Genomic DNA, 12,419 nt, shown 5'->3' with positions numbered 1-12,419 from the left:
TGTTTTTGTTGCAATTGCTTTTGGGGACTTAGTCATAAATTCTTTGCCAAAGCCAATGTCAAAAAGGAAGAGTCTTTCCTCGTCGTTACCACTGCCCCAGGCCCATGGCAAGTACTGCCTGGCTACTGCTAATGCTCACACAAGATCCAATGGCTGTTTAGTCAGCTTATGGTAAATGCTGCCAGGCCTGGCTCTCTCCTTTCAGGAATGGGCTCCCCTCTGGCCCAGGATGAGTCCAGAAGTGCCATCTAGGAGCCAAGGCCTGGAGTCAGGAAACTCAGGAGCCAACTTTGTGCTCTACCCCACTGTGGGTGAGCTGGTACCCAAGCTGCAAGACAAAGTCCCCTTTACTCTTTACTCTGCTTTCCTCAAGTAGAAGGAATATCTCACCATGGCCACTACAGGTGGGGGTGTTTGGGTTTCACCTGAAACCAGCATGGCTCTGGATGTCACTCAAGGCTGCAGTGAGTACTGCCTAGCTACTCCTTATGTTCATTTAAGGCCCAAGGGCCCTTTAGACAGTGGGTGATTAATCTTGCCAGGACTGAGTCCTTCCCTTCAAGTCAGTGGGTTCACTTCTGGCCCAGAAATGTTGTCCAGAGGTAGAACCTGAAATAGGGGCCTCAGGACTCTGCCTGGTGCCCTATTCTACTGTGGTAAGCCAGTATCCAAGTTGCAAGACAAAGTCCTCTTTACTGTCTCCTCTCCTCTCCTGAAGCAGAGGAAAGGAGTCTGTCCTGGAGCTGTGAGCTGCACTACTAGGGATTGAAGAAGGAGTGGTTCAAGTACTCCCTTGGCCACCCTGGCTGGTGTCTCACTAGGTCGCATGACACAGTCTACTGCCTCCAAGCTCAGCACAGCACAAGGACTAGCCAAGAAATTCCAAGTCCTTGTGGCCTAGACTGCCTTTCAAATTTATTTGGGATCCCAAAGCACTTTAGTCTGCAGTTGGGAGGCTACCAGAAATTCCCCTCTGGCTAGGGCTGGTCTAGATGCTCTCTATGTGTGCCAGCTGAATTTTGCCCTGTGTTGCATTCTGCTACGACAGGCAGCACTAAGTTCCAATGCAAAGTCCCACAGTCACTGTGCTCTCCTCCCTCCCCTAAGCACATAGATTCTGTGCCATGTGGCCAACTGCTGGGGGATGGGGGAAGAGAGGTATTAGCAATTCAAGACTGTCTCTCCTACCCTCTTCAGTGCCTCTTTCCTAATATAATGTTAAAACCAAGCACTGTGATCAGTCATCTGATTTTTGGTTCTTATGGAGGTGCTTTCTTATATGAATTGTTGTTAAATTTCATGCTCCTATAGGGGGACGATCACTGGAAGGTTCTATTTGGATATTTTGCTCCATTTGTCCCACTTTTTTCCTTTGTTTACATACATTTTAACTCTTTTTAAAAAAAAAACTGTGTAAATTTATGGGGTACAAGTGTAATTTTCATACATGGATAGACTGTGTAGTGGTGAAGTCAGCACTTTTAGGGTATCCATTACCTGAATCTTTTCCTTAACCTAGCAAAGAAGGTAGGTGGGTGGGGTATGCTACAAGTCATATACTTATGCAAAGAAATAAAGGGATATATATAAATCAAATGACATAATTACAAATACTTAATAGAAACTGAGATAAAGTTTTCCATAGAGGAATGTTTTCTCTACAATTTATTTCTCGTGTCCTGTACGTAGCACGTGTGAGTCAGGTTACATTTTGCTGGTGTCTGTTTATGCCCTAGTTCTAGTGAGTTTACTAAAACCACAGAAAAATGTGATACAACAATAAAGGTAGAAAAATCCTATGTAGTAAATATCTATAAAAATTAATGATTTACTTTCTCTAAAAGTATTCAGAACTGGCCTGCTAATTTTATTAAAAATAATAAAAAGAACTTTACAAAAGTGGCACCACATTCTAATGGTTTCTTTTTTAAAAAAATTACAATACCAGCCAGGCACGGTGGCTCACGCCTGTAATCCCAGCACTTTGGGAGGCCGAGGTGGGTGGATCACCCGAGGTTGGGAGTTTGAGACCAGCCTGACCAACATGAAGAAACCCCATCTCTACTAAAAAAAAAAAATACAAAATTAGCCAGGTATGGTGGCGCATGCCTGTAATCCCAGCTACTTGGGAGGCTGAGGCAGGAGAATCGCCTGAACCCGGGAGGCGGAGGTTGCAGTGAGCCGAGATCACGCCATTGCACTCCAGCCTGGGCAACAAGAGTGAAACTCCGTCTCAGAAAAAAAAAAAATTACAATACCTTTCTATAGTATAAGTGGAATTTTCCTACCAATAGAAAACCTAGGATCGACTGCTTTCAAATCATTTAAATAATTCTAATAAGGACAGGTGTTTTGTGACACTAATTTTACTTCTTTATTTTTCTTTCATCTGAAATATGTAAATATGGGATGAATTAGAAGACAGTTTAGTTGGCTGTGAACTTGTTAGGATATTTGTCTTATATATTTTCAAATGTCTTGAGTACATATGCTTTCTGGGGCTCTGTTTCCTTAAATTAACTCTCTTACCACATGTACTAGTTCCTACAACTTCTACATGATGCTCACAAAGAGGGATACAGTTTGCACAAGACTCAGTGCTGAGCTGTCACTTCTTTATTCTCATCAAGCAGTTATTACTCTGGGCCTACTCCTGCCATGTAAGGCACTTTGCTTGGGAAGCTCCAGGGATATGAAGAGTTATAAGGAAAAAGTGACATGTTGATTTGCAGTTCAGGTAAAAAGTGCTACAGGAGTTCTGAAGAGGAAGTGATCACATGGCTTTAATGAAGAGAGAGTTGAAATGGTCTCCAATGGTAGGATCTAAATGAACAGAACAGAAAAGGCACAATCTGTAGAGGAACAAAAGACTCCTGACACTGGGGAATAAGTATGCTGTGGACAAATGCCCAGCAGCAAATACGTTGATCTGGGTGGAACTAGAGCATAGAAGACGTGGGAGAATACAGAGTCAGGGCCAGACCATGGAGGGCACTCAGAGAGCTCCCAGAGGCTGGACTCTCCTCTTGGACAATGAGGAGTCATGGACAATATCTAGGGCTGAGAAGTGTACAACATGACATTTCCAACTGGAAGGTTATGAAGAAGAGCTGCATAGGGCATATGGTATGAAGGGACGTGGATGTGTGGTGGCAGAAGATACATAGGAGATTACAATAGTATAGAGAGGAGTCAAGACTGGAATGGTGGCAAGGAAACGAGAAAGAAGAATCATATTAAAGGCATAGAGAAAGATAAATCAGTAGCCCTGGCTAGCTGACTTAGTATTAGGGGAGAGAGAAAAGAAGAAGTTAAGAGACCTAAATTTCCTAAATTTTGGGGCTAATTTTTTACTCATCTTTATATTAGAAACCTATTAATTTGGAGTTATAGCCCAACCTCTCTCCCCTTTTCTTTCAGATGACCTCATCACCATAGCCTCCCACGCTAAGCCCATGAGTTTCTCCAATTCCTTCCTAGGATATATGGAATCAGGCCTGACAGCTAGAGGGTGATTGCCCTCTGAGGTGTCAGCAGTAGCCATTTTCTTCTATTTGAATGAGAAACCTGGAAAGGCTGCTTTACAATAAGAGAAAAAAAAAAAGAGAAGGCAAAAACAAAAAAGATAAGAGATGGAAAATAAAGGCTAGGTCTGGATTCCCTGTTACACCCTGGTCTCTGCTTTCATGTGTCCCTAGAGGCAACTACATCCCTCCTCTTGAATTGGGTAGGATATCCCTAAAATGCAGCAATACATTCCTCCTTTGATTAAATTAGCTTGGCAGGGTTATTGCTACTTGTAGCCAAAATGGTCCAAACTTAAATATTCCTCACCATAAACTCTTCATCGTTGGTCATTTGGTGCTCTGACTACTCTCTGAACACTTCAGCATGTTATTGACATTTTTTTTCTTTCTTTTTTTTTATTATTATTATACTTTAGGTTTTATGGTACATGTGCGCAATGTGCAGGTTAGTTACATATGTATACATGCGCCATGCTGGTGCGCTGCACCCATTAACTCGTCATCTAGCATTAGGTATATCTCCCAATGCTATCCCTCCCCCCTCCCCCCACCCCACAGCAGTCCCCGAAGTGTGATGTTCCCCTTCCTGTGTCCATGTGTTCTCATTGTTCAATTCCCACCTATGAGTGAGAATCTGTGATGTTTGGTTTTTTGTTCTTGCGATAGTTTACTGAGAATGATGATTTCCAATTTCATCCATGTCCCTACAAAGGACATGAACTCATCATTTTTTATGGCTGCATAGTATTCCATGGTGTATATGTGCCACATTTTCTTAATCCAGTCTATCATTGTTGGACATTTGGGTTGGTTCCACGTCTTTGCTATTGTGAATAATGCCGCAATAAACATACGTGTGCATGTGTCTTTATAGCAGCATGATTTATAGTCCTTTGGGTATATACCCAGTAATGGGATGGCTGGGTCAAATGGAATTTCTAGTTCTAGATCCCTGAGGAATCGCCACACTGACTTCCACAAGGGTTGAACTAGTTTACAGTCCCACCAACAGTGTAAAAGTGTTCCTATTTCTCCACATCCTCTCCAGCACCTGTTGTTCCCTGACTTTTTAATGATTGCCATTCTAACTGGTGTGAGATGGTATCTCATTGTGGTTTTGATTTGCATTTCTTTGATGGCCAGTGACGGTGAGCATTTTTTCATGTGTTTTTTGGTTGCATAAATGTCTTCTTTTGAGGAGTGTCTGTTCATGTCCTTTGCCCACTTTTTGATGGGGTTGTTTGTTTTTTTCTTGTAAATTTGTTGGAGTTCATTGTAGATTCTGGATATTAGCCCTTTGTCAGATGAGTAGGTTGTGAAAATTTTCTCCCATTTTGTAGGTTGCCTGTTCACTCTGATGGTAGTTTCCTTTGCTGTGCAGAAGCTCTTTAGTTTAATTAGATCCCATTTGTCAATTTTGGCTTTTGTTGCCATTGCTTTTGGTGTTTTAGACATGAAGTCCTTGCCCATGCCTATGTCCTGAATGGTAATGCCTAGGTTTTCTTCTAGGGTTTTTATGGTTTTAGGTCTAATGTTTAAGTCTTTAATCCATCTTGAATTGATTTTTGTATAAGGTGTAAGGAAGGGATCCAGTTTCAGCTTTCTACATATGGCTAGCCAGTTTTCCCAGCACCATTTATTAAATAGGGAATCCTTTCCCCATTTCTTGTTTTTCTCAGGTTTGTCAAAGATCAGATAGTTGTAGATATGCGGCATTATTTCTGAGGGCTCTGTTCTGTTCCATTGATCTATATCTCTGTTTTGGTACCAGTACCATGCTGTTTTGGTTACTGTAGCCTTGTAGTATAGTTTGAAGTCAGGTAGTGTGATGCCTCCAGCTTTGTTCTTTTGGCTTAGGATTGACTTGGCAATGCAGGCTCTTTTTTGGTTCCATATGAACTTTAAAGCAGTTTTTTCCAATTCTGTGAAGAAAGTCATTGGTAGCTTGATGGGGATGGCATTGAATCTGTAAATTACCTTGGGCAGTATGGCCATTTTCACGATATTGATTCTTCCTACCCATGAGCATGGAATGTTCTTCCATTTGTTTGTATCCTCTTTTATTTCCTTGAGCAGTGGTTTGTAGTTCTCCTTGAAGAGGTCCTTCACGTCCCTTGTAAGTTGGATTCCTAGGTATTTTATTCTCTTTGAAGCAATTGTGAATGGGAGTTCACTCATGATTTGGCTCTCTGTTTGTCTGTTATTGGTGTATAAGAATGCTTGTGATTTTTGTACATTGATTTTGTACCCTGAGACTTTGCTGAAGTTGCTTATCAGCTTAAGGAGATTTTGGGCTGAGACAATGGGCTTTTCTAGATATACAATCATGTCGTCTGCAAACAGGGACAATTTGACTTCCTCTTTTCCTAATTGAATACCCTTTATTTCCTTCTCCTGCCTAATTGCCCTGGCCAGAACTTCCAACACTATGTTGAATAGAAGTGGTGAGAGAGGGCATCCCTGTCTTGTGCCAGTTTTCAAAGGGAATGCTTCCAGTTTTTGCCCATTCAGTATGATATTGGCTGTGGGTTTGTCATAGATAGCTCTTATTATTTTGAGATACGTCCCATCAATACCTAATTGATTGAGAGTTTTTAGCAAGAAGCATTGTTGAATTTTGTCAAAGGCCTTTTCTGCATCTATTGAGATAATCATGTGGTTTTTGTCTTTGGTTCTGTTTATATGCTGGATTACATTTATTGATTTGCGTATATTGAAGCAGCCTTGCATCCCAGGGATGAAGCCCACTTGATCATGGTGGATAAGCTTTTTGATGTGCTGCTGGATTCTATTTGCCAGTATTTTATTGAGGATTTTTGCATCAATGTTCATCAAGGATATTGGTCTAAAATTCTCTTTTTTGGTTGTGTCTCTGCCTGACTTTGGTATCAGGATGATGCTGGCCTCATAAAATGAGTTAGGGAGGATTCCCTCTTTTTCTATTGATTGGAATAGTTTCAGAAGGAATGGTACCAGTTCCTCCTTGTACCTCTGGTAGAATTCGGCTGTGAATCCATCTGGTCCTGGACTTTTTTTGGTTGGTAAGCTATTGATTATTGCCACAATTTCAGCTCCTGTTATTGGTCTATTCAGAGATTCAACTTCTTCCTGGTTTAGTCTTGGGAGGGTGTATGTGTTGAGGAATTTATCCATTTCTTCTAGATTTTCTAGTTTATTTGCGTAGAGGTGTTTGTAGTATTCTCTGATGGTAGTTTGTATTTCTGTGGGATCAGTGGTTGATATCCCCTTTATCATTTTTTATTGCATCTATTTGATTCTTCTCTCTTTTTTTCTTTATTAATCTTGCTAGCGGTCTATCAATTTTGTTGATCCTTTCAAAAAACCAGCTCCTGGATTCATTAATTTTTTGAAGGGTTTTTTGTGTCTCTATTTCCTTCAGTTCTGCTCTGATTTTAGTTACTTCTTGCCTTCTGCTAGCTTTTGAATGTGTTTGCTCTTGCTTTTCTGGTTATTTTAATTGTGATGTTAGGGTGTCAATTTTGGATCTTTCCTGCTTTCTCTTATGGGCCAAGATGGCCGAATAGGAACAGCTCTGGTCTACAGCTCCCAGCGTGAGTGACGCAGATGGGTGATTTCTGCATTTCCATCTGAGGTACCGTGTTCATCTCACTAGGGAGTGCCAGACAGTGGGCGCAGGTCAGTGGGTGAGTGCACCGTGTGCCAGCCGAAGCAGGGGCGAGGCATTGCCTCACTCGGGAAGTGCAAGGGGTCAGGGAGTTCCCTTTCCAGGGGTGACAGACGGCACCTGGAAAATCGGGCCCCTCCCACCCGAATACTGTGCTTTTCCGACGGGCTTAGGAAACGGTGCCCCAGGAGATTATAGCGCGCACCTGGCTCAGAGGGTCCTACACCCACGGAGTCTCGCTGATTGCTAGCACAGCAGTCTGAGATCAAACAGCAAGGCGGCAGCGAGGCTGGGGGAGGGGTGCCCACCATTGCCCAGGCTCGCTTAGGTGAACAAAGCAGCCGGGAAGCTTGAACTGGGTGGAGCTCACCACAGCTCAAGGAGGTCTGCCTGCCTCTGTAGGCTCCACCTCTGGGGGCAGGGCACAGAGAAACAAAAAGACAGCAGTAACCTCTGCAGACTTAAATGTCCCTGTCTGACAGCTTTGAGGAGAGCAGTGGTTCTCCCAGGACGCAGCTGGAGATCTGAGAACGGGCAGACTGCCTCCTCAAGTGGGTCCCTGACCCCTGACCCCTGAGCAGCCTAACTGGGAGGCACCCCCCCAGCAGGGGCAGACTGACACCTGTTGGGGTACCAGCCGGGTACTCCAACAGACCTGCAGCTGAGGGTCCTGTCTGTTAGAAGGAAAACTAACAGAAAGGACATCCACACCAAAAACCCATCTGTACATCACCATCATCAAAGACCAAAAGTAGATAAAACCACAAAGATGGGAAAAAACAGAACAGAAAAACTGGAAACTCTAAAAAGCAGAGCGCCTCTCCTCCTCCAAAGGAACGCAGTTCCTCACCAGCAACGGAACAAAGCTGGACGGAGAATGACTTTGACGAGCTGAGAGAAGAAGGCTTCAGACGATCAAATTACTCCGAGCTACGGGAGGATATTCAAACCAAAGGGAAAGAAGTTGAAAACTTTGAAAAAAATTTAGAAGAATGTATAACTAGAATAACCAATACAGAGAAGTGCTTAAAGGAGCTGATGGAGCTGAAAACCAAGGCTCGAGAACTACGTGAAGAATGCAGAAGCCTCAGGAGTCGATGCGATCAAATGGAAGAAAGGGTATCAGCCCTGGAAGATGAAATGAATGAAATGAAGTGAGAAGGGAAGTTTAGAGAAAAAAGAATAAAAAGAAACGAGCAAAGCCTCCAAGAAATGTGGGACTATGTGAAAAGACCAAATCTACATCTGATTGGTGTACCTGAAAGTGACGGGGAGAATGGAAGCAAGTTGGAAAACACTCTGCAGGATATTATCCAGGAGAACTTCCCCAATCTAGCAAGGCAGGCCAACATTCAAATTCAGGAAATATAGAGAACGCCACAAAGATACTCCTCGAGAAGAGCAACTCCAAGACACATAATTGTCAGATTCACCAAAGTTGAAATGAAGGAAAAAATGTTAAGAGCAGCCAGAGAGAAAGGTCGGGTTACCCTCAAAGGGAAGCCCATCAGACTAACAGCAGATCTCTCGGCAGAAACCCTACAGGCCAGAAGAGAGTGGGGGCCAATATACAACATTCTTAAAGAAAAGAATTTTCAACCCAGAAAGTTATTGACATTTTACATTGTTATGATATTTTTTCATCTAGAGTGTCTTTCCCTTCCCCTTTGCTGACTCTGCCTATGTAAATCCTGACTATCCTTTCTTTCTTCCATCTGTCTTTATTAAGCAGTTTTTGGGTGAATTCATAATATCCGTAAATTACAGTGTTATATTTTCCCACTTGAAGTCCTTGATTTTAGTGAACTTATTGGAAGAATACTTAAAACTTACACAAATAGAGTAGAAGCATGAGGATGGTAATGGACAATCAAAGAATTTATGCTCTCAAATATATGAATGTAAGCAAATTCAATTAGACAACAGTCTACTTGGCTACTAATACCATTGACTTTAATATGGGTTCAGAGAGGTATCAGTAGGCAATTTGGGCAATGTGGACATTTTACAAGAGAAATTCTATTAGTTAGGAAATAGAGGAAGATAAAAATATCCTTTATATAAGTAATGCATGATACATTATTGCATAAGTGTTAAAAATTCAATTCTGTAGCTATCCATGGGACGTCCTACAGCTTAGTGCGAGGCAGATCTAGAACCTGCCAATGCTGTCTGACTCAAAGTCAGATTGGAAAGTTTTTCCATTGCTATTTCAGGAAATAAGAAATTTATCAATTTTCAAATGCGACAAAAATATTCCGTTTTATCTCTTTAAATAATTTTAAAAAATGATAGTGTATTTTAAAATATTATCCATTAAAATAGTAATATACTCAAAGAACCATCTTGAACCTAATGCCCAAGATATATTATTTAACAAATTAAAAAAAAATCAATAAATAAACTGCTATTCTCTTTTGAGACAACACTGAATATCTCTCATAAAGGCCTGTTTTTGCCTCTAGAAATGAGAAAACCAATATGCTATCCTGTGAAATCTCACATAAATTCAGAATACAATGGAGTATTCCTTCAGTAACCATAGTCTTTGGTGTGGTGACCTACAGTGCCTCAGGAGGGAAAAAAAATTGCCTTATGAAAGCAATAAGAAAATGTCTAACAAATGGATGGATATTTAATGAGCAAGAAATAGCTAGTGTCTCTTTCTGCCCCATTCAAAAGAATAGTCCTAAAACCCCAAACAGTCACACCAGATTACATGAGTAACACTGGTTAGTGTGATGCTACTGTATGAAAAATCTGTTGCTAAGCAGGGCAGAAATATGGTTTACATGAAAATGGAATGATCTCTGGTGAATACTGAAAGAAAGTAACAATTTCCATAACCAGAAAAAGAATTTTTACATCACTCCATTTCAACTGCTATAAAACCCTGAGCTGCTTTGACAATTGCTTTTCCCTGCTTTGCTGCTTTTATATCATCCTCATGTCTGCAGCTTTCCATTTACTAAATGACAGGGTTTTTTGGTTTTTGTTTCTGAGTGTGTTTTTTTTTCCCCCTAAAGCCTAGGCAGAAAATACCAACGTGCTATATGGTTTCTAGGGGCCCACCTTGCAATGTTCATGAAATACATTTTTGGTGCCCCTCTTATAAAAGTCCAATTGGCTTTCCCTCCCAGTATAATAGCTGAAAATATAAACAGAGAAGGCCCCATCAATAGTAACTGTAAACGCTGTACTTATGTAGATTTATGGAGCCTGTTGCCATATCCTGTTTATTATACTGGGAACAGAGCATGCAGCAGCTTCGGTGAGGGGAGGGAAATACACTTACCTGCATCACAATAAGGAGGTCAAAGACCAAGATAAAAGAAGCAAGGAATGCTCTGGAAACTTCATCACTGGGCAAAAATCCCCGATTCAGCTTGTCCCAGCTGATCCAGTCCGTTGTAATCACAAGTACAACCACAGACGTCAGAGTAAAAAGAACTGTCCTGTAAGGAACAAGACACTCATTAAAGAACATAAGACATAAAATATAGATACTAGAGAGTGCATGTTATCTGTGCTGTATTAAATGTCTGCCCCTTGGCAAGTACCTACCCTAAGGTATATTAGCCAAAAGGAAGATGAAAAAAATTGGCCGGGCATGGTGGCTCATGCCTGTAGTCCCAGCACTTTCGGAGCCCAAGGCGGGTGGATTACCTGAGGTCAGGAGTTCGAGACAAGCCTGTCCAACATGGTGAAGCCCTGTCTCTACTAAAAATACAAAAAAATTAGCCAGACGCAGTGGTGTGTGCCTGTAGTCCCGGCTACTTGGGAGGCTGAGGCTGGAGAATCGCTTGAACCTGGGAGGCGGAGTTTGCAGTGAGCCGAGATTGTGCCACTGCACTCCAGCCTGGGTGACAGAGCGGGACTCCATCTCAAAAAAAAAAAAAAAATTAAATGCCTTCTTTCAAAAGCAATTTTCCCTAAAGAACATTAAGATAATTATGGAACAAATAATTCACAACAATAATATTAAAAATGACTTTGGTTAGTGCAGTAAGTGTCCCAAGAAAACATTGGTGTGTAGCTCTTAGTAAACCTGTACATTGTTTACCAAGGGTAGTGGACAGGCAATGTAAGAAGATAAGGCAGATGGTGAATGGGTGAGGAAATCTTTGGATTCCATTATCCTTCTACAAAAGAGAGGGATAGTTAGACCAGACTCATCACCATTTCTAAGACTTGATAAGCTCCATACAGGGACCACCTCTAAAAGCCAATAATGTAGCCTGTTCTCATAGGACATATATCATCCATGGCTTGTGGTCTAGTGACCTCTCTGCATGTCAGAGCATCTGCTCCCTGCTAGATAAGATACTAGGAGCCTGACATTTTCTCTTATATATCTTTGTAGCCCCCATAAAATCTTGCATAAGTATACACAGATGGAGTTCAACGAGGGTTAGTTGAAACTAAAGCATTTTTAAAAATCAGGAAAACTACTCAAATTAGTCTTTAATGCTGACTTTTAAAGTAGATCTGAAATGTGGGTGATGAAAATTTAATCTGCCAGAGAATTGTCCATAATGTAGTTAAGCCTGTGCTTTTCAGGGCTATATTGGTGGCTAGATATTGTTTAGAATTATAAGAAGAAAAAAACCAATTATTTGAAATAAATTTAACAGATAAAAATGCAAGAAAGAAAAGTGAAATAAAGGAAAACAGAAGAAAAAACATACAGGTGAAACAACATTGTAGAACACATACCCATTTTGGCAATTAACAAAACCGTTTTTGCCCTCTAATGTCTCATAATAATTGAAACTCATAAAAAATAATATGAATCTTCATAGAATTCTCTTTTCAATTGTACATAGTGTAAATCTCTAAGTCAAAAATTTGGTTTTCCTTTTCACAATTTCTTATTTGAGGTAAGTTATACTTTAATATAATGGATATAAAGAAACACTTGTTATATTTTTTTCTCCTCATGAATGGAAAAATACATTATTTTTTAAAATTTTAGAAAATAAACATTCCTATTCAACCTCATTATTTTATTAAAATTGCAAACTTTCAAAAGAATTTGACTCACGACCTCTAAAATATAAAGTACAGATTGTCTCCTGCTATGGTGTACAGTAACTTTGATCACAGAAATTCAAATGAATTAAATAAGTATGGGAGAAGTTCTAACTAATTATAACTCAATAGATAGAAATTGCAAGTATTATATAATAAGAATAGTGGGACTTAAGCAAAATTTTCTCAAGGTTAAGTCTATGTGTTTTTGATTT

At 40.6% G+C, this 12,419-nt stretch overlaps 1 protein-coding gene across 3 annotated transcripts in view; it reads right to left on the bottom strand.

The window, feature by feature from the left end:
• Nucleotides 1-12,419, bottom strand: part of TMEM117 (transmembrane protein 117) — a 561,961-nt gene that overhangs the window by 86,737 nt on the left and 462,805 nt on the right. For all 3 annotated transcript variants that reach the window (XM_054443489.2, XM_054443491.2, XM_063672657.1), the window contains one exon: nt 10,469-10,628. In XM_054443489.2, the coding sequence (XP_054299464.1) occupies nt 10,469-10,628 (160 nt within the window). The remainder of the gene's footprint in view (nt 1-10,468; nt 10,629-12,419) is intronic.

The sequence above is a fragment of the Pongo pygmaeus genome, chromosome 10 (genome assembly GCF_028885625.2).
Source record: "Pongo pygmaeus isolate AG05252 chromosome 10, NHGRI_mPonPyg2-v2.0_pri, whole genome shotgun sequence".
Lineage (NCBI taxonomy): Eukaryota > Metazoa > Chordata > Mammalia > Primates > Hominidae > Pongo > Pongo pygmaeus.
This window is presented reverse-complemented; position numbering and strand designations above follow the sequence as displayed.